The 20,812-nt window shown below is 35.9% G+C and overlaps 1 protein-coding gene across 16 annotated transcripts in view; it reads left to right on the plus strand.

Annotated features, from left to right (window-relative positions):
- Nucleotides 1–20,812, plus strand: part of NF1 (neurofibromin 1) — a 249,817-nt gene that overhangs the window by 88,568 nt on the left and 140,437 nt on the right. For 12 of the 16 annotated variants that reach the window (XM_045488002.1, XM_045488009.1, XM_045488010.1 and 9 more), the window contains 6 exons: nt 6,393–6,527; nt 10,021–10,134; nt 14,847–14,926; nt 16,922–17,045; nt 18,638–18,799; nt 20,274–20,523. In XM_045488002.1, the coding sequence (XP_045343958.1) occupies nt 6,393–6,527; nt 10,021–10,134; nt 14,847–14,926; nt 16,922–17,045; nt 18,638–18,799; nt 20,274–20,523 (865 nt within the window). The remainder of the gene's footprint in view (nt 1–6,392; nt 6,528–10,020; nt 10,135–14,846; nt 14,927–16,921; nt 17,046–18,637; nt 18,800–20,273; nt 20,524–20,812) is intronic. The other 4 variants (XM_045488003.1, XM_045488013.1, XM_045488011.1 and 1 more) reach the window with 1 other exon arrangement.

Genomic DNA, 20,812 nt, shown 5'->3' on the forward strand with positions numbered 1-20,812 from the left:
TATTGAAGTTCATGTTTAAACTTAGTAAAAAGAGTCTTTTCAAATGAGGTATTCTAACAGATTAGTATTCTTAAATGGAATTTTAAAACTCGTATGGAACCAATTGAAACAGACAGTTACAGGATCATGGAAGTCATTTCTTGGTATTTATGTATAGCAAGAGTATTCTACATGGCAACTCTTGACATTGATTGGTGGTGCTTTGTCTTCTGCTTCTTATTTTCTATTCTTATTGGCTGCTGTCGCTCACATGATCAGATGCCAACCAGTCACTGTTTTGCATGGCAGTGGGCTTCTGTGGCTGTAAGTATGATCCATTGTAACTACCTCAGAAAAGTCCTTGGTTTCTTTGACTTTTCTGTGTATAGTTACTGTTATAGTCACATCATGTCATTTCAAATGAAAACGTAGCATGTTTTTACCTATTGGTAAAACATTTTTTGGTAAAAATTGGTGAAAAATTTTTTCTGGTAAGTTAGCCATTTCACACTTATAATTTAAATAGCTTTCTCCTCTTTTCCCAAGTTTCCTTAGTCAATAAAATATTTTGGTTCAATACAATTGTAGTTCACTCTTATCCAGTTGTCAGTAGTTGTTTCTGAGGATTATTTATCTCAGATGTTCAAATAGAGAAGTTTGCTATACTGAATACTTTAGGATTATTTAGTCTAAAAAAGTATAGCCAAAGAACATGGAAATTATGTTTTATTCAATAAAATAAATAAAACACAAACTATTTTTAGTTGACTTTTTGTGATGCCAAGTACTTAATTTTTTAAAAAATTGAAAATTTCACTCTAAGTTAATTGGAGGTAAACATAAATAATAGTTACTTAAATGTTAAATAACTAGACATCGTTTTACAAGTTGTCTTGGAAAATGACTTAAAATAATTGTTTAACAATTAATTCATTCTAGATATCCTATAGTAAATAGAACTTTGACTTTTTAAAATTTCTAATTCTTCGGGCAGAAAATTAATGGCCTTCAATAGTAGAAACTGGTAGAAAGTTAATAGTCACTTCCACTTTAACTTCAGTATCCACTTTACCAGCCATCTGCAATTTAACTTCCTGTGCATGAGGACTGAAAGAAAGTGAAACGAAATTAGTCCTTTGAACAAAGACAAAATTTGACTGGTAGTCTGAAAATGTTCCCTACATTTAGAAGTTATTTTACATCTTAGCCTTACTTATTAACTGATTCCAGGAGCAACATACTGTAGTACTGAAAGTTCATAAAAACCACAGCTAGACTTCTTTTGGTCCAAGGACACCTATGATAAGAATTGAGTTTTTATTTCCTATTATTCTCTGAAAGTGTCAGTATACATTTGATTTGTGAAATCATTCTTTTTAAAAAAAAATTTTTTTAATGTTTATTTATTTTTAAGACAGAGAGACAGAGCATGAACGGGGGGAGGGTCAGAGAGAGGGAGACACAGAATCCGAAACAGGCTCCAGGCTCTGAGGTGTCAGCACAGAGCCTGACGCGGGGCTCGAACTCACGGACCGTGAGATCATGACCTGAGCCGAAGTCAGACGCTCAACCGACTGAGCCACCCAGGTGCCCCTGTGAAATCATTCTTAAGCTGTTTACTTTCATATAATTATATATGAAATTTTGTGTGTATGTATGTGTATGAATACGTACTATATGTGTATATGAAATTATACATAGTGGCTGAAGGAGGGTTTTCTGCCTGATATTCTTACCGGGAAAATTAATTAACAAATTTAATCTGAAATAATTTTTTAGAATAATAAAATTTTACTATTGAGATGATCTTTAAGGTGAATCTTTTCCCTTTTAAACCTGGTGCCGTGAACAGTCAGACAGTAAATGTGGAAATTCTGAGCTCTCTTACAAGCTGCCGGGCATAGTGTTAACACCAGGGAAGCGTGATGAGCTAAAAAGACAAGGCACTTACCCTCACAGAGATGCCAGTCTTGTAGCTCTTGCTTGAGCACTTCTAATAAAGAGCTCACCACAGGTGGCCCTCAAGCCCGAAACATAGGAAATTTGTAATAAATGGTTTAAATGTGTGACATCAGGGTTTCTCAACCTTGGCACTGTTGGTATTTTTAAATGTTGTAGGAGACGGTTGTAGGGGACTATCCTGTGTTCTGTAGAATGTTTAGCAGCATTTCTAGCCTCTACCACTACATGCCAGTAACACCACCCTGCTGGCTGCTGGTTTTGAAAATTAAAAATGTCTCCAGACATTTCCAGTTATCCCTCAGAAGACAAAACTGCCCCCAGTTGAAAACCACTGTGTTAACATTATATGTTCAGTGCGTTGTCCTCATTTGCATTGCCCCAGATGTTGTGTCTGCTTCTTCCATAGGACAGCACTGCAGATATTTCAGTAAAGTTATCTTGAACTGCTAAGGTTTCTTTTTTTAAATATGATTTTAGAGTTGGGAGGGGTTTAATTATTTCAGCTTTCTTTAAAAGCTTGCGGGGTGTGTGTGTGTGTGTGTGTGTGTGTGTGTGTGCGCACGTGTGCTGTTTGATCTGTTTTTACCACTGAGGAAACTGAGGCACATAAAATGTTTAGTGAATGACAGGTAGTCATGATTAGTGAATAATTGACATTCTTTCCAATGCCTGTCCAGTTCTTTAGCTGTCTTACCTCATTAGTGCATTAGTTTGATCAGAGCAGGAGCTCCATCTGGCTTGTCCAGCACTGGGTTCCTGGCCCCCCAGAACGCTGTCTGGCACGTAGTAGGCATTTAGTGCCTATGTGTTGAATGAGTGAAGTAATTTCTTTCCTGATTTGCTTTTAAACCTCTCCTCTTCTGCTTCTCTTCTGGAAAGGATTCAAGCTAACATTTTTTTTTCCCAATTAAAATGACATATGAAGATCCACTTTTAGTGTTGCAGATGTGGTATAATTGAAGAATGCCATTAACCTGCTGTGTCTGCATACCGTGTTTCTACTAATAATATAGTCTAAGATTACATTGTTTTCTTAGATTGAGCTCTTCATCACTTAAACTCTTTAGCCTTAACATATACACAATGGGCCATAGCTTCTCCATTTTATACTTTGGTAATATTTTTAAAAGTTTGAAATATTTTTCTTAGCACTAATCGTTTACTGTTTTAAAACTCGGGTAGCCTATTAATGATAGCTGTATGAGTTTTCACAAATATGTGTAATTACTGCACATTTTGCTTCTAAAGGAGATATGCTCTTACATGCCTATAATTTAGTCATAGTCTTAAATAAGGTAACAAATGGTTTGGGCCCTTAATAGACAGCTACATATTCTGATTAATGAATTTATTCCTGGGCGCGACTGCTTCTCTTCTTCGGCCAAAGTGCGTGTACTATGTTGGATTCTTACTAATATCTGCAGGATGGAAGGTCAATAAATTAATGGATGGATAATTTTTTTTTGTTTTACATTTCTGGTTAAAAATGTATTTCTTCTTCAGCATGCTGTTCTGCCTTTTATAGAACCCCCTAATGTCCATTAATTAAAAGGTATTTGAATTGAAAACTTTATTTAACCTTTTCAAGTCAGTGCTGGAACAAAATTTATATGCTGATTCCTGAGATGAAGAAATGACATAATTAAACTATTATTTACTGTTAGAAAATGATTACCGAGTAAAAGATAATTATTAAATCTGTTAATTGTTCTCTGATCTGTGTTCCTGTGCACTTGGTTGTGTCAGGGAAGAACAGTTGCACTTAGTTACATCTTAGTAAATATTTGTTCCATGAGAGTTGATCACCTTGATCTAAGGTGTTAGCATGACTTAGAATGAAAGAATAAAGTTTAATGGGAACAAACGGTAAAAACAGAATTGATTAAATGCATTTGGTAAGATATTTGCTGTGGGAATATAAATATGCAAGCAAACAGTATTTCTGAGTTTTGCTATTTCCTTTCTATATTGATATTCTTGAACATTGATGTGGATGTTAGGTAGTAGTTCTTCCCCTTTGAGGACCAGAACCCTTCAGTGTCCTCAGGCATACTAACAAATACGTCTTACACTTAGATGTGGAGAATTGTGGCTGTGTGTTACAGATGTGCATCTCTGCTTTTTACCTTTGAAGGACAGCCTATTTACTTGGACATTTTTATTATGTGTTCATAGCTGCTGAACATCCTGTTATCTGTATATTTGCGATTTTTCCTAAGAAGCCATACAGGTACCCAACAGGCATATGAAAACATGCTCAACGTCACTAAACATCAAGGAAGTGCAAATCAGAACCACAATGACATATCACCTCACACTAGTCAGACTGATTAGAAAAAAGACAAGAAATGACAGGTGTTGGCAAGGATGTGGAGAAAAGGGAACCCTTGTTCATTGTTGGTCACGATGTAAATTGGTTCAGCCTATGGAAAATGGTATGGAGGTTTTTCAGAAAATTAAAAATAGAGATAGTATACAGTCCAGTATCTCCACTCCTAGGTATTTATTTGTGAAGAAAGCAAAACACTGATTTGAAAAGACATGCACTGCTATGTTCGTAGTAACATTATTTGCCATAGCAAGATATGGAAGCAACCTAAGTGTCCATTGATAGATGAGTGGGTAAGAAGATGTAGTTGTGTGTATACACACACACACACACACACACACACTGGAATATTATTCAGCCATAGAAAAAGAATGAAATCTTGCCATTTGCAACAACATGGATGGACCTAGGGGGTATTATGCTAAGTGAAGTCAGAGAAAGACAAATATCATATGATTTTAGTTGTATGTGGAATCTAAAAAACAAAACAGACATAGCTACAGAGAACAAACTGATGGTTGGTAGATGGGAGGGCAGTGGAGTGATCAACGAAACAAGTGAAGGGGATTAAGAGTTACGTTCAGTTATAAAATAAATAAGACTTGCTGGAATACACAGCATAAGGAATATAATCAATAATATTGTAACTACTTTCTATGGTGGCAGAAGGTAACTAGACTTACTGTGGTGACCATTTTGTAATGTATATAAATATTAAATCACTATGTTATACACCTAAAACTAGACATATTTTTAAACTAAAAGTATTAATAAATAAAGGCATATGTGTCAAAACTAGATATTTTATGTCCTTTTAAAGAAAAGGGGGAAATGATTTATAACAATAGAAAGAGGTGGTTTTGTATCCAGAATATAATTGTTGGATTTTTCATTGAGTAACATGCATAATTATGGTATCAGCACAGCATCTACCGCAGTATGTCTGTAATTGAAGCACATTTTTCATGATTTATCTTTGTCAAAGGCTTCTTTTTTTGTTTTATCAATGTTCTTCAGGCAAAATACATGCATTCTGTAACTCAAGAGAGATGGAATGCCATTGAAGAAAAAAGCAGAACTTACCATTAAACTATTAAGTACAGAGACCGACTGTGTAGCATATTTCATCAATTCTAAGAAGCACTTTAGTTTTTAACATCTCTGAAATTGGGAACACATCTTATTTGGTGTCTTAGAGTTGACAGTGGTTTTTCATTTCTTGTGGTACATTAATGATGCATCTTAGTTAAATTAATGTCATAGATTCTCTGAAATATTTGTGTATATTTGTGTGGGATAAATGTTAAATGAATTGCTCAAAGTATGTATTTGTGAGAGCTATAGACTATTTTATCCCTAATGTGTCTACAGTTTGGAAAATTGTTCTTCTACATGGGAGTCAACTTGATATTAAAGTGTTTAGTATTTTAAGGAATTTTCATTTAAACTTTATTAAATACATTATATAAGAATAATATGAATGTTACAAAAATAGTTTCCATTTGTTTTTTATTTAAATTGAATTTTATTTTATTTTTATTTTTAAAATATAATTTATTGACAAATTGGTTTCCATACAACACCCAATGCTCATCCCAAGTGCCCTCCTCAATGCCCATCACCCACTTTCCCCTCTCTCTTACCCCCCCATAAACCCTCAGTTTGTTCTCAGAAATTTTATTTTATTTTAGAGAGAGTGAGAGAGCACAGGGGAGAGGGACAGAGGGCGAGAGAGCAAGAGAGAATCCTTCCAGAGGGCGAGAGAGGAAAAGAGAGAGAATCCTTAGCAGGCTTCTTGCTGAGCACAGAACCCAATGTGGGGCTCGATCCTACAACCCTGGCTGGGATCATGACCTGAGCTGAAATCAAGAGTTGGTCACTTAACCAACTGAGCCACCCAGGCACTGTCCCAGTTTTCATTTGTTTTTTAAGCTTAATAATATTAACCTTATACTTACTCAGATGTTTCTACTCTTACCACACATACATCTGTGGTATAAAATGTCTGCATTTTCAAAGCTTTTTAATAATAGATTTATTTTTAAAAAGTTAGATAGCTATTTTCGTTAACCTGATACCTGATTCTTACAAGGTGATGACACGTTTTTGTTTTTATTTGTAGAGTCTTACATTTAAAGAAAAAGTAACAAGCCTTAAATTTAAAGAAAAACCTACAGACCTGGAGACAAGAAGCTATAAGTATCTTCTCCTGTCCATGGTGAAACTCATTCATGCGGATCCAAAGCTCTTGCTTTGTGTAAGTATTTTATACGAGAGGTCTTGAAATTACTACAATAACTTAATTTGGTTTAAGTGAAATGCCAAGACCTTGGAGATCATTATTAGCTAAATAACACTCACTGACCCTTTCTGCTCATGCTTGAAACCTAAGACACTTTTAAGAAAACTAACTTAGAAGTTACATTTCTCTGATACCAATATAATTAGATCAGATTTCTTACCCTTTTCCTCAGTTTTCCTTGTCATTAAACTAGCATGTTTTTGTGAGATCTTCTTTCTTTACTCTGTTACCAGGTTTGTATTATTTAGACATTATGCTGGGGTGGTGGTGGAGGTAATGAAGCAACCACAAATCTGAGTGCTTTCTCGTGGTCGTAGTTGGTTTTTAAGTATCCAGTTGCTGTTGCCAAACCCTTTAGGTTTTTTTATTTACCTTTCTTCCTGTCATCAACCTATTATCACTGGCTTTGCCTGGAAATACTGTATTGGAAGGAGAAGGAGATGGGAATGGGTATGGTTAGCACTTAATTTTTATCATAACTGCTTTTGCAGCCTCAGATGGCATTCCTGAGGGCAATACTGTGGTACAGAGTAGTTGGGAACTAACAGGTAAATGAGTGATAGTTACGTGAAGTGGTTAAAAGCATGGGCTCTAGAGACAGACTAGTTATGTGATTTGGGTGACTTAACCTCTCTTAGTTTTCTCATAATGATAATAATAGTACCCATCTCAGATTGTTAAGCTTGAGATAGTACACTCGTGCTTTTAGGAATAACTAATAATAGGAATAAATAATAATATTTAGTTTAATAAATGCATAATAAGCACTAAATAAATGTTAACTATTATTATTATTAATAAAATGCGGTTGACATCAATATTAATGTTATTAATGCCCCAGGTATGACAGTTATGTATTGTGAAGGTCATAGGATAACATGTTTAAGCTTTGTTGAAGTTTCTCCAGTCTCTGGAGAGCAGCATCCAGAAAAATTTCTTGCTGTTTTGTTTAGCAGTAGGTGTTATAAGTGCTAAGGTGCTTTCAAATTACTACATATAGGAGTTCATAATTTGATGTCCGTATTTTCAAGAGTTCTGTGAACCCCTTCAATGAAAAAAAAGTGTAATGAGTGTTTTTTTCTGCAGAGAAATAAGAGGGGAGAGACACACACACAGAATTTCTAAAGGGATTAATAATGCCAAAGGAAGGCCTATGATATTTTGAACTCTTTGAGAAGCCCATCCAAATTTGGGAGTCTAGTAGAATAAATTGTTAGAATTAGGCATGGAAAATTTCACAAAATCTTACCAGGGAGACAGTAAAAGTAATCAAATCCCCTTTCTCCTCATGTCTTTGTGTGTAGCATAAGTTATTTGTGGTAATATTTCATCATACATTTCACTTAATAGAGGACCAGCTCTCCGCATGGCTATAATTCAGGGTAAAGAATGCACCAAAGTCACGAGTGCCATCAGTGTTAAGTATTCCATTATTCAAAGAACAAGAACTTGGTCTTTTCCAAGATTGGAATTTAGCAAGCAGAGTCCATTTAAAATTGAAATTATTCTCTTTGCTGCCATCTAGTGGTTAGGCAACTTTTCTCAGCGTAACCAAAGGTAAGTTAAAGTAGATTCACTGTATACTTAATTATTTTCTATTTAAATCTTAGTAAATAGGAGAAATGTAGGAGTAACTTAAGTGATGTCAGTCATAGTATTTTTAAAGTAACACAATTTAATATCTTTCATCTCTAATCCATATTACTCTCACGTTGTCTAGCCTCCTAATTGTCCAGCTAACATCCTCTCCTACCTCCCTCTAAACATTTCTCTGCACTAAAGGTCTGATGATCTCTTTAAAAAGCAAATCTTATCATGCCTTTTGTCCAGCTTAAAATGTGTTAGTTGAAATTGCTCTTGGAATAAAGACCTTTTGGTCTCCAAAGAGACCTACAGGGGCATGCTGCCCCTTCTGCCACATCTAGCATTATATTTTTCTTTCTTTTTTTTCTGTAATCATGATGGTCTGTTTATTCCATCTTACCACATTCCTTCATACCTGCCCCTGCTGTTTCTTCTGCTTATGATATACTTCTCTTTCCTCTTTACAATAGTAATTCCTGCTAATTTTGAGCTGTGATCACTGCCCTAAGGAAGCCTCCATGAAATTGTGCCACATTTCTCTATCACGGTGCTAATAGCAGCTTGTAGCTTCATAGTTCTTATCTCATTTGCAGTTTTACAGTTGTTGGTCTGGTTATTTTATTGATGTTTGTTTTTCCCACCAGATTACATGTTCCAAGAGGGTAGGAAACACTTTTTAAAAAATATTTATTTATTTATTTTGAGAGAGAGAGGGTGTGCATGCATGCACAGGGGAGGGGGGAGAGAAGGACGGAGGGAGGGAGGGAGAGAGAGAGAGAGAGAGAGAGAGACAGACAGACAGACTCCCAAGCAGGCTCCATACTCAGTGCAGAGCCCAATGTGGGGCTCGATCTCACAAACCATGAGATCATGACCTGAGCTGAAATCAAGAGTTGGATGCTCAACTGACTGAGCCACCCAGGTGCCCCAGAAACACATCTTTTCAACTTGTTATGTCTTTGGTATTCAATAAATGTTACTGAGTTATTTGTGAATGAATATAAATTTTATAAAGTAGGCTGACAGTTGTGAATTATACTCCGGGATGAGGGCTTACCTTAATCATTATGGCGGGAAAGAATCTAGTTAGCAAAATAAAATAGGGACACAGGTTGTATTGGTCTCACTTAAATGAGCCATATATTCGTGAAGTGTAAATAGATGCATCCAAGCTACAGGAAGCATTTTAGTCTCTTAAGGTAGACATGTGCATTTATGTACCCCGTGGATGTGCTTTGCTTAGTACCCAACGTTTTTCCACAATGAAACAGACTGCAGTGTGGGTATCTGGAGGTGTGGATTCCAGCCTTGGACGGCCTAGGGCGGTCCTTTCTACTAGACCGGACCTGTTCTTTGCCTTTGAGTGCAGTCATTTGTAAGATTAAAACCAGTAAGCTCCAAACCAGAGGTGTAGTATTTAGCCAGTGTAGTGTTGGTGAAAAAAATTACCTGCTCCTTATATATAAGGTATAATTTCTTAATTAAAAAGCTAATACTTAGTTTTTGTTTTCTTTTAATCAGAATTTTCTCTGGACATTATTCACATGAAGGAACAGTATAGATGTAGATTAAGCGACTCCTTAACAAAAGCAGTTCTGACTTTTAAAAAATTCCCCAATTGTTACTTTATCGAGATATACACATACCATGAAATTCACTATTTTAAATTGTACAATTTACTGGTTTTAGTACATTTACAAGATTCTGCAGCATTACCACTATCTAATTCTAGAACATTGTCATAACCCTAAAGAGAAGCTTAGTGTACCCATCAGCATTCACTCTCCATTCCCTTTTCTCTCTGGCCCCTGTTAGGTGATAGATACATTTTTGTAAATTGAAGCTTGCTTTTTTTTCCTTGCAGAATCCAAGGAAACAGGGGCCTGAAACCCAAGGCAGTACAGCGGAATTAATTACAGGGCTCGTCCAGCTGGTCCCTCAGTCACACATGCCAGAGATTGCACAGGAGGCAATGGAGGTGAGGGGAAATGAATTCTGGGCTCTTGAGGAAAGCTTGTAAATGTATATGTTCTTCATGTTTCTTTGGTGTGTGGTTTCTGCGATAGATGTCATTTCTGGACATCTGTCAGAGAGAGATGGCATTTCTAGAAGTGTGTTTGTGTCTGTATGCTGTTTTATGAACTCTGGAGAAGGAAAAGGTTTAATTGCTGTATATCTCATGTAGCAAAAATGTTGTGCAAATTATGATGCTTGATTTAAACCCTCAAATTTTTCTAATTGCAGTTGACCTTTTGGAATTTTTTAAAAATATGTATTGAATTTTAAATTCGCATCTAATTCACATACCATAAAGTTTACTATTTTAAAGTGTGCAATTCAGTGTTTTTCAGTATATTCACAAGGTTGTGCAGCCATCACCACTAATCCTGAAACATTTTCATTACTCCAAAATAAACCCTGCCACTCTGCATTCTCCTGTTACCCCAGTCACTGGCAACCACTAATCCCTTTCCTGTCTTCATAGGTTTGCTTATTGTAGCCATTTCATATAAATAGACTCATGAAATAAGCGGCTTTTTGAGTCTGGCTTCTTTCATTTAACATGTTTTCGAGGTTCCTCCATGGTATAGCCTGTGTCAATACTTCATTCTTTTTTATTGCCAAATAATATTCCAGTGTGTACACATAGGGCCTTCTGTTTATCCATTAGCTGATCACATTTGGTATTGTTTCTGCTTTTTGGCTATTATGAATAATGCTGCTATGAACATTTGTGTAAAAGTTTTTTTGTGGATATATTGCCAGTGGAATTGGTGGGCCATATGGTAACTGTGTAACTTTTTGAGTGACCAAACTGTTTCCCAAAGCGACTGTATCCTTTTATACTCCCATTAGCAGTGTATGTGGGTTCTATTTCTACATCCTTGCCAATACTTGTTATTGTCTGTGTTTTGGATTATAGCCATTTTAGTGGGTGTGAACAGAGTTGACTTAAAAAAAATTGTTTTTATATTGATTGCTAAATATGGTTTTAATTTAAATCAATTTTATTGAGGTGTAATTTACATGTAATAAAATCCTACAAGATTTAGAATATTTCTAGTTACCCTGGAAAGTTCTCATGTGTCTTATGATCCCACTCCCTGTGCCAAAGACCACTGGTCTGATTTCTGTCATAGATCAGTTTTGCCAGTTGTGGAAGTTCATCTCAATGAAATCTTAGACTATATATTCCTTTTTGTCTGGCCTCTTTGACTCCCAAGTGTTTGAGATTTGTTCATGATATTACATGTGTTAGTTACTTCTTTTTTTTTTTTAATTTAGAAAAATTTTTGTATTGTTGGTAGGTATTCCATTTGAGATGAAAGCAGTTTATTCACTTGTTAATGGCCATTTAGGCGAACATATCCATCTTTGAGAGTTATCTTGTGCGTCTCAGTATTCCCTTCCTTCCTTCCTCCTCTTGTGTCCCTGTCTGCTCCCCTGCTTCCCTTGCAACCATTGATCTGCTTTCTGTTATAGGTTAATATGCATTTTATATACATGGAGTTATAAACTATATACTCTTTTTGTCTATCTTCTTTAACTCTGCATAGTGATCATAAATTCATCTGGGTTGCTGCATGTATCAATAGTCCCTTTAAAAAAAAAAACACATTCCTTTTTATCTCACTATATAGTATTCCATTGTGTGGCCGTAGCATAATTTATTTATCTATTTACTTGTTGATATTTGTGTTGTTTCTAGTTTTTGTCTATTTCAAATAAAACTTCTAGGAACATGTGTGTACAAACTTATATGTAGGCATATGCTTTTATTTCTCTCTGGTGAATACCAAAGAGTGCAAAAATCTTACTCTGTGGTCTTTATGAGAGACACAGCTTAAGTATAAAGACACCAGAAGTTCGATAGTCCAAGGATAGGAAAATATGCTACACAAACAGAACTCAAGAAAGGTGGAGTAACAGTTTAAAGCAAGAAGCATTACTGGAGATAACATGGGACATCTCATGATTGCAAAGGTGTCCAATCCAGAATATAAAACTATATGAATCTAAAAACAAAGCTTCAAAATATTTAAAAATATATGGAGTAAAAGTAGAGATAGACAAATCTAGTTTTAGTCGGATGCTTGAGCACACTTTTCTCAGAACCTAATAGAATAAACAAGTCAAAAAAATACTAAAGACGGAAGACTTGAACAACATAATTATCAGATATGAACTGTGTGACATACATTGAATGTGACACTCAGTAAATGCACTTTCTTTTCAAGTATGCATGGAACATTCAATGTATCCTGAGCGTAAAGTGTAAGTCTCAACAAATTCTAAACAATTGAAATCATTCAGAGTTTTTTTGTGACTACAGTATAATTAACTTAGAACTCAATAATAAAAAGTTTTATGAAATATCAAATGACTATGTTTTCATTCATACTCTGCTAGCAGGAATGTAAATTAGTACAACTACCATTAAAAATTGTTTTGCAGTATCTACAAAGTAAACATGTGATCTAGCAATTCTATATGCTTGCCAAAAGACACATACAAAAATATTAATGGCAATATAATTTGTAACAGCCACCCCCCCCAAAAAACCTAGAAATACCTCAAATATATCTATATAGAACAGATAATTTTGGTTATATTCATTCCATTGATTACAATGAAAAAAGAATGGGCTACTATTGCTAAATGCAGAGCATGGATGAATGAGTATCACAAACATAATGTTCAGTGAGAACAGCCAAACACAAAAGGGAACATACTGTGTGATTCCCTTTATATAAATGACAAGCAGGCAAAGGTAATCTCTGGCAGAAGTCAGAACGGTGGCTCCCTTTGTTAAGGAGTAATGACTGAGGGGAACATGAAAAGGGCTTCTAGGCACTGACAGTGTTGGTCTAGGTAATGGTTACATGGAGTATACACGTTTGTAAAACTTCTTTGAGCATATATACACTTAAGATTTCCTACTTTACCGTTTGTATTGTATGTTTTATGTTACCAAATATATTTTAGCATTCGTCGTTTCACTCATTGCTTGTGTTTGTGTACGTTGCTGTTGGACCTACAAATGGGTACACGCTTGCATACTTCTTGGAAGGCTGTTTGACAGTATTTGGCAGAAGGTGTGCAGATACCTAATTTTTGTCCAAATAATTCCATTCCTGTAATGTTTTTGTTTCATCCTCTGAATACAAAAGGAAGAAGCTACACATACGTGTATGCTTATTGCTGTAGCTTATAATAGGGCGCTAGGAGAACTTAAACTATGCGCTAGGGAGAGAGCAGGTCAGTCCTCAATGACACAATGGTAAATGGCTAAATATCCATTGAAACATGCCAATCACATGGCAACATGGAAAGATATTTAGGAAATGTCAGATGAGTACACTATGTTTACAGCTTTGTTAGAATACATGTAGGGAATAAAATGGAAGGGAACACGATAAGGGAAGCAATCATATTAAGGGGAAAAGGCTAACCCATTGTCTTTCATTACTTTAAAAAGTATTTCTTCAAACAAAAATATAGAGAATTGGCTACTTAAAGTGTCAGCAAACTGTATTGTTTTTACACAATAGTAACGATTGGATGTTAATTTGTGTGGTTTTTTCTTGATATGAGAGGTATAAACTATAATTTTTGAAGATTCTCACAATGAATTGAAGTTTTCATTATATATCTAAAAGTAATTACAATAAAACAGGATAATATAGGTCTGGTCCTGGTATAATTTATGTTTTGGAGTTATAAAGTCATTGAAGGTTAGACCTTTATGTGTCCTTTCCTAATGTAAGGCAGGTTTTCGATGCAGATACCAGCGGTTTACACATTTGATTTGCTATTTTGAGAGAAGAAATCAGTTTTCATAATTTGTTCTGAACAGCATCTTGTTGGAGTTTCAATAAAAGGCTTTAAAGGGGCTAAAGAATTACCAAATACACTGACCAAGGACTGAGAAGAATACACATAGCTCAGTGGGGTGCCTTTGGGGGATGCCACGTGGAATTGGAGTTGGGGCTGGTTCCAAGGAAGAGTCTAGGGTACACTTTGTACTATGATGGTTTTCATTACTTCGTAATGGTGTTTTTGTATATTAGCTGTATATTTTACGTGACTTCTTTAATTCTTGTTAATGTTCTGTAAGCCAAATTCCAACTTCAATTCTGTGGTCTATAGGAGTATATAAGAATGAATAACCTGCTCTGAAATGTGAAGTCTGTTTTGCTTCCCCTGCCCTTGTTCTTTGGAAAATAATTGATCTTTTCTGTTCCAAAAGAATTTGCAGTGAGCAGAATAACTTCTACTTTACCTTTCACCCTGGAAGTAAAATATTGTTGTGTGTATTAATTTTGGTGAGCTCTCCTTACTTGGAGATTAACTTTTTGTTGTTCCACTGAGTTCTTTTAACACTTACTGAAATGATTTAGTTTTTGTCTTAAAACAATTTTTATATGTGTATATTGCTCCTCTGAATTCGTCAGTCATTTAACTGGGCCTCTATATGCCATTTAAAGTAAGAATGATAGAATAAAATGATTTTATTCTACATATATTATTCCCTAGAGATTTGGGTTCTTTAGTCTTTTTCTTTTGCCTTTTACTGTGTGTTGAGGCTGCAATTAAATAGCTCGATTTATTAGATTTGTAAAATAAATATTCCAGTGTTACATTTACCAAAAAACTTTTGAGTAATTCTCTCTCTTTTTTAAAACTCAGGCTCTGCTGGTTCTTCATCAGTTAGATAGCATTGATTTGTGGAATCCTGATGCTCCTGTGGAAACATTTTGGGAAATTAGGTATATGTACTTTAACTTTTTAATTCAAGTTAAAGTTTTATTTTGCATTTATTTTTTGTCTTCAGATATTAACTCTGTAGTACTTGGTCAGTTGTGAAACTTTATAGAGGTTTTATGATCTTGTATTTTATTTGTCTTGAATTATTAATTAGATTCTTGTTTTAACTGTAAGAATTGTCACAGCAATTTAGAAAGTAAATTTTTTATATATTTTTTTATTTTTTAACGTTTATTTATTATTGAGGGACAGAGAGACACAGAGCATGAGCAGGGGAGGGGTAGAGAGAGGGGGAGACACAAAATCTGAAGCAGGCTCCAGGCTCTGAGCTGTCAGCACAGAGCCCTTCGTGGGGCTCGAACTCACAAACTGCAAGATCACGACCTGAGCCAAAGTCAGTCACCTAACCAACTGAGCCACCCAGGTGCTCCAAGAAAGTAAAATTTAAAACATTGTGCTAAATATTATTACCCAACCATAAGTACTGTTGCTTAGTGTTTTCTCTTATGTTCCAGATTTCCATGTAGTTACAACTGTGCATTAAATTGTTAGAAATATGAGCTTAGAGTGTTAAAATTATATGATGTTAATCATTTATTTCACTTTTTAAGACTATGATCTTTCATAAATTTTCCATAATACCAATGACTTTGATAAGTGAATTAATAATGAACATCTGTTTAGGGGCACCTGGGTGGCTCAGTCAGTTCACCATCTGACTTCAGCTCAGGTCCTGATGTCACTGCTAGTGAGTTCGAGCCCCGTGTTTTGGGCTCGGTGCTGACAGCTCAGATTCTGTGTCTCCCTCTCTCTCTGCCCCTCCCCTGCCCACGTTCTGTCTCTGTCTCTCAGTCTCTCTCTTAGTCTCTCTCTCTCTCTCAAAAATATTTTTTAAAAATAATGAATATCTCTTTAGAAGGTAAAAATATATACAGAATTTTATAATTTATTTCCTAGGTTGTATAAATTATTATCTTTTAAAGAGCACAAAGGCAACATATTGAGAAAAATGGAAATGTGTAATCCTCAGGTGTATTTTGTCATTATCTCATCATAGAAGTGGGTGCACTGTCTTCCCTGGCAGCTGAGTTAAATCCTAGACACAGAGCAGTGATCTTGAATAGTAATGTAATGTGAACCACATACCTAACTTAAAATTTTCTGGGTTGCCATATTACAGAGTGTAAAGGAAAGGTATTACTAATTTTAATAATATTTTTAAACCCAGCTTCTATTTCTAGAATATTATTCCAATATATAATCAATATAAAAGTTATTGAGATACCTTGCATTATTTTTTTCCGTCAAGTCTTCAAAATTTGGTTGTGTTTCACACTTACAGCACATCTCATGGCAAGCACATTTCAAGTGCCCATTAGCCACATGTGGCTGGCTAGTGGCTACAGTGTTGGACAATATGATGACTCTGGAGTGGGGATCAGCAAATTTTTTGTCTGAAAAGGTCAGGTAGTAAATATCATAGGTTGGTGGACCAGATAGTCTCTGTCAGAACTATTCAGTTTTGCTGTCGGAGCACGAAAGCAGCCATAGACAGTATGTAAATGAATGGGTGTGGCCACGTTCCCCTGAAACTTTATTTATGGAAAGCAAATAATGGACCGGATTTGGTCTACAGGCAGTTGTTTGCAGATCCCTGCTCTAGAGCACTGGGTTTACATACAGCCTATGCTGTGCACGTAGGCTGTCATTTCTTCTGAGTCTTCTGCAAAGATGAGATGCGTAGATGAAACACTTGGGAGTTTGAGGATTGGAGGATTTAGAGTTGCTTGCTTTTTTGTTTTTTAACATAATTTGTAGACCTCTTCCCTTTGATTATCGTGCTATTAACATTTTGAGAATCGATTTCTTTAAAACAAAACCCTAGCTTCTGTATATTTATATCCATTATGAGAGAATGTCATTCTTATATACTGATTATACCTCTGTTAGGTTATTTATCGATGATACTGATAACCACAAACTTTATGCTATTGCAGCTCTCAAATGCTTTTTTACATCTGCAAGAAATTAACTAGCCATCAAATGCTTAGTAGCACAGAAATTCTCAAATGGTTGCGGGAAATTTTGATCTGCAGGAATAAATTTCTTCTTAAAAATAAGGTAAGCAAAGTGACATCTTTAAAATGGAAGCCTATTTTGGGGTAAATGGGAAGAGATTAAGAATATGTATATTAGCCAAATTAAGTCCTACTTTAGCTTTTTCTGCCTATGGTGTCTTCAAAGGGAAATATGTGTGCAGAGGATAATGGCTGAGAAGTTAACGTTTTAAAAATTGTTGAGGGGCACCTGGGTGGCGCAGTCGGTTAAGCGTCCGACTTCAGCCAGGTCACGATCTCGCGGTCCGTGAGTTCGAGCCCCGCGTCGGGCTCTGGGCTGATGGCTCAGAGCCTGGAGCCTGTTTCCGATTCTGTGTCTCCCTCTCTCTCTGCCCCTCCCCCGTTCATGCTCTGTCTCTCTCGGTCCCAAAAATAAAATAAACGTTGAAAAAAAAAAAAATTGTTGAGTCTCTGTCCTTAAAGTTGCAATCTTGATAAGTTCCAGTTGAGTTCAACAGGACTCTATGGGGTAGGCCGAGGAGGAGTGGGGGCTGCTATAACCAAATTAGATTGAGAAACATATTCTATCTTGTCTCAAGTTTGTGCATAAGACTTGAATCTTATGGTTTAGGCTAGTCCAGTTATCTGTCAAGAAACTGAAGGAAAGAGGTTAAGGGTCTTTAAATTTATTTAAATTTCTGCCGTGACAATTTTACCTCTTCAAATATCTGAGTCCTCTCCCTTACAGTTGAGTGAAAAGTCTTGATTCTGAACTGTTAAAGTATGGGGACAAGGTTTTAGGGAGTTAGAGAAGAGCTTTAAATTTCTTTTATCATAAAGTTTCTGTAGTCAGTTAAATTTTTTTCTATTATGGTGTAATTTTTGGAGTTCTTGATTCAATGAATTTTTATCTTTTTCTAGAATAATAACTCCAAGATATCTTAAACATATTATACTCATGTTTTTCAGTGTACCATGCAGCTTGTTAAATTTCTTTGTTTAGAAATGGGCTAATGGTGATTTAGGTTTTATACATGAGGGTTATCTTAGTGTGTTAATATAGTGGGATTTGGCATTATTCCAAAGATAAAGAACAAGATTAGACTTCAGGGTTTCATACCTTTGCCTATGGTATAATTCTCCAGAGTATAAGCATTAGTAATCCAGTAATAATCTGCACTACTCTGGTCAGTAAAGTTGCAACAGGCTTGGCATATTTACCAGTGTTAATTACTGGTCCAAAGGAACTTAGTGTCAAAAGAGTCAACTTCCAATTATCCTGATACGGCACAGGGTAAAATCTTATGGGGAGAAAATTGTTGTCATTTGTAATTGACTGAGAAGTATCTTGTATTTTTCATATGGTAGATTTATGTTGTTGATGTTTAACTGTGCTTATGTTAGATCTAGAAATGTTAATTTGCATTTCTAGAACCTGTTGTTTCTGGTGATTTGAAGGGTGGAAGGCTAAGAGGAGCTTCAAAGACACTGAGCAAACATTATTCGTACTATTGGGTCTCTAGTGAATATTCTTCAAGGATTAGGAGTTGGGATGAGAAGTTTTCCAGGGTAGTTGCAAACAGAAAGCTCATATTATGTATTTAGTTTTCTTGATTATCAGTGCTTCAGAAAGGCTTACTTATTTCTTCTTTTTAGCAGGCAGATAGAAGTTCCTGTCACTTTCTCTTCCTTTACGGGGTAGGATGTGATGTTCCTTCGAGTGGAGCTACCAGTCAGATGTCCATGGATCATGAAGAATTAATACGTACTTGTACGCCTGGAGCCTCTCTTCGGAAGGGAAAAGGAAACTCATCCATGGTAAGCAGCTTCTTTTGTAGTTTTCCTGTATTATTATCATCTGTGCTGTATGTTTTTTCCTGAATGAACTTTGGTAAATTTCAACTAGATGATACAGTGTAGTAAAGAACTGCTTAGATTCTAGTTCGATCACTGATCTTTGTGGAACCTCAGGCAAGTTCCTAACAACCCTGTGACCCAGTTCATCAGCTTTAAAATGGGGATAACAACAATTTATGTCCCAGAAGTGTTGGAGGGATTAAATGAGATTGTGTGTAAACAGCACTTGATTGATTGACACTTATTGATAAGCTATAACTGAGAGCTACAATTATCATAAACCTCTACTGTACAAAGGACCATTCATATCCATTCATATCGCAGAAGTTTAAAAGTTGTACCACCTAACAAAAATACAAATTTACTGGAGATAAGCATTTTGCTTGAAATAGATAAGTGTCTGTGTTTTTTGTGTTTGTGTGCATAATTCTTTTTAAAAATAAATCACAGTATAATTGAAAATAGCAAATCATGACAAAAGAATGTCTCTTCCAGACCAGACCTGTTTTGTTTTGTTTTTTACTCTTAAAAACCTAAAAACACTATTTGTGGCATTTAGGATGCAGCTACCAATCTAGAGAGTACATTTCTTTAATCCTTATCAGTGGAGATGAGTGTCTGCTTTTTTCATGGGAAGGTCAGCAGCATGTATTCACAGCCTTGTTGTAGGATTAGGTTAACTTCCCTAATCTTTGCCATATATAGCCTGCAGGAATCTTGATTATACTGACATTCCACAGAAGATCTTGCTGGTCCACTTGACCGTTGGCATTTTACTGTTAGACTTGAAAATCTAGAAGTACAGACCAAAGCTCTTTTATCCCTAATTTTCAGCATAACCTTCTGTTGAGGAAAAACAACAAGTAAGCAGTATAGTGTTTACTGCAGTCTATGTTGACTGCAGAATTTACATTCATGTTGTAAATGAGGATTCCTTTTGGGACTCTGTAACCCAGAATCAAGTATATCTTCTACAGCAACATTCGGTTCTTGTCCGTGCCCTTATTTTAGTCCTTGTTGCAGCGGACTTACTTTATTTCTTACTACTGGTGGGTAGATAGAATTTCTTACTACTTCCTTTGTCATTTATAATTGAGTTGGAAGCGCATTGCATTTTTCATCCAGTAGATTTATGCCACGGGTACTTTACTTGTGTTTGCGTTAGACTTCATCTGTATATCTGGGATCTAAAGTAAGGATAAGACCTATTCGATTTGAAATTGGACAAATAGTAGCATTATGTTGGTCCAAATCATCTCACTTCTCATTCAGACAAGATGTTTAGGGGTTTGAAAATTCCTGTCATGGTTGGGGGGAAATCTTTTGCGTGTTCTTGAATGCACACATACATGGTACACAGTGTGTTGCATTGTTGGATTTGATAAATAAAATCACCTAAGTTGCAAACATAATGCCTCTCATTCCTGACTCCCAGGATAGTGCAGCAGGGTGCAGCGGCACACCGCCGATATGCCGACAGGCTCAGACGAAACTCGAAGTGGCCCTGTACATGTTTCTGTGGAGCCCTGACACTGAAGCTGTTCTGGTTGCCATGTCCTGTTTCCGCCACCTCTGTGAGGAGGCAGATATCCGGTGTGGGGTGGATGAAGTGTCGGTGCACAACTTCTTGCCCAACTATAACACATTCATGGAATTTGCCTCTGTCAGCAATATGATGTCAACAGGTAAGTGTGGATAATGTCCCCCCACCCCGCCACTCAGTTTGCCTCGAGTCACACGACATCTGATTGTGCCAGGAATGTAGGAACTACTTGGTAAGCTTAGAGAGTTAATTCAAGAAGCTCACCTGAAATCCTTTTGTACATAAGATAGGGTGAAAATAAATAGCATTTGAAACAAATTGTTAACTTCTCACTGAGCTTTTAATACACAGTACAATTGTTTAAAAACTGGCAGTATAAATTACTGTCAGTTTCAGATTGTGTAATTTACTGTGGCTGAACTGTATATGGT

This window comes from Leopardus geoffroyi, chromosome E1 (assembly GCF_018350155.1).
Source record: "Leopardus geoffroyi isolate Oge1 chromosome E1, O.geoffroyi_Oge1_pat1.0, whole genome shotgun sequence".
NCBI classification, from domain to species: Eukaryota; Metazoa; Chordata; class Mammalia; order Carnivora; family Felidae; genus Leopardus; species Leopardus geoffroyi.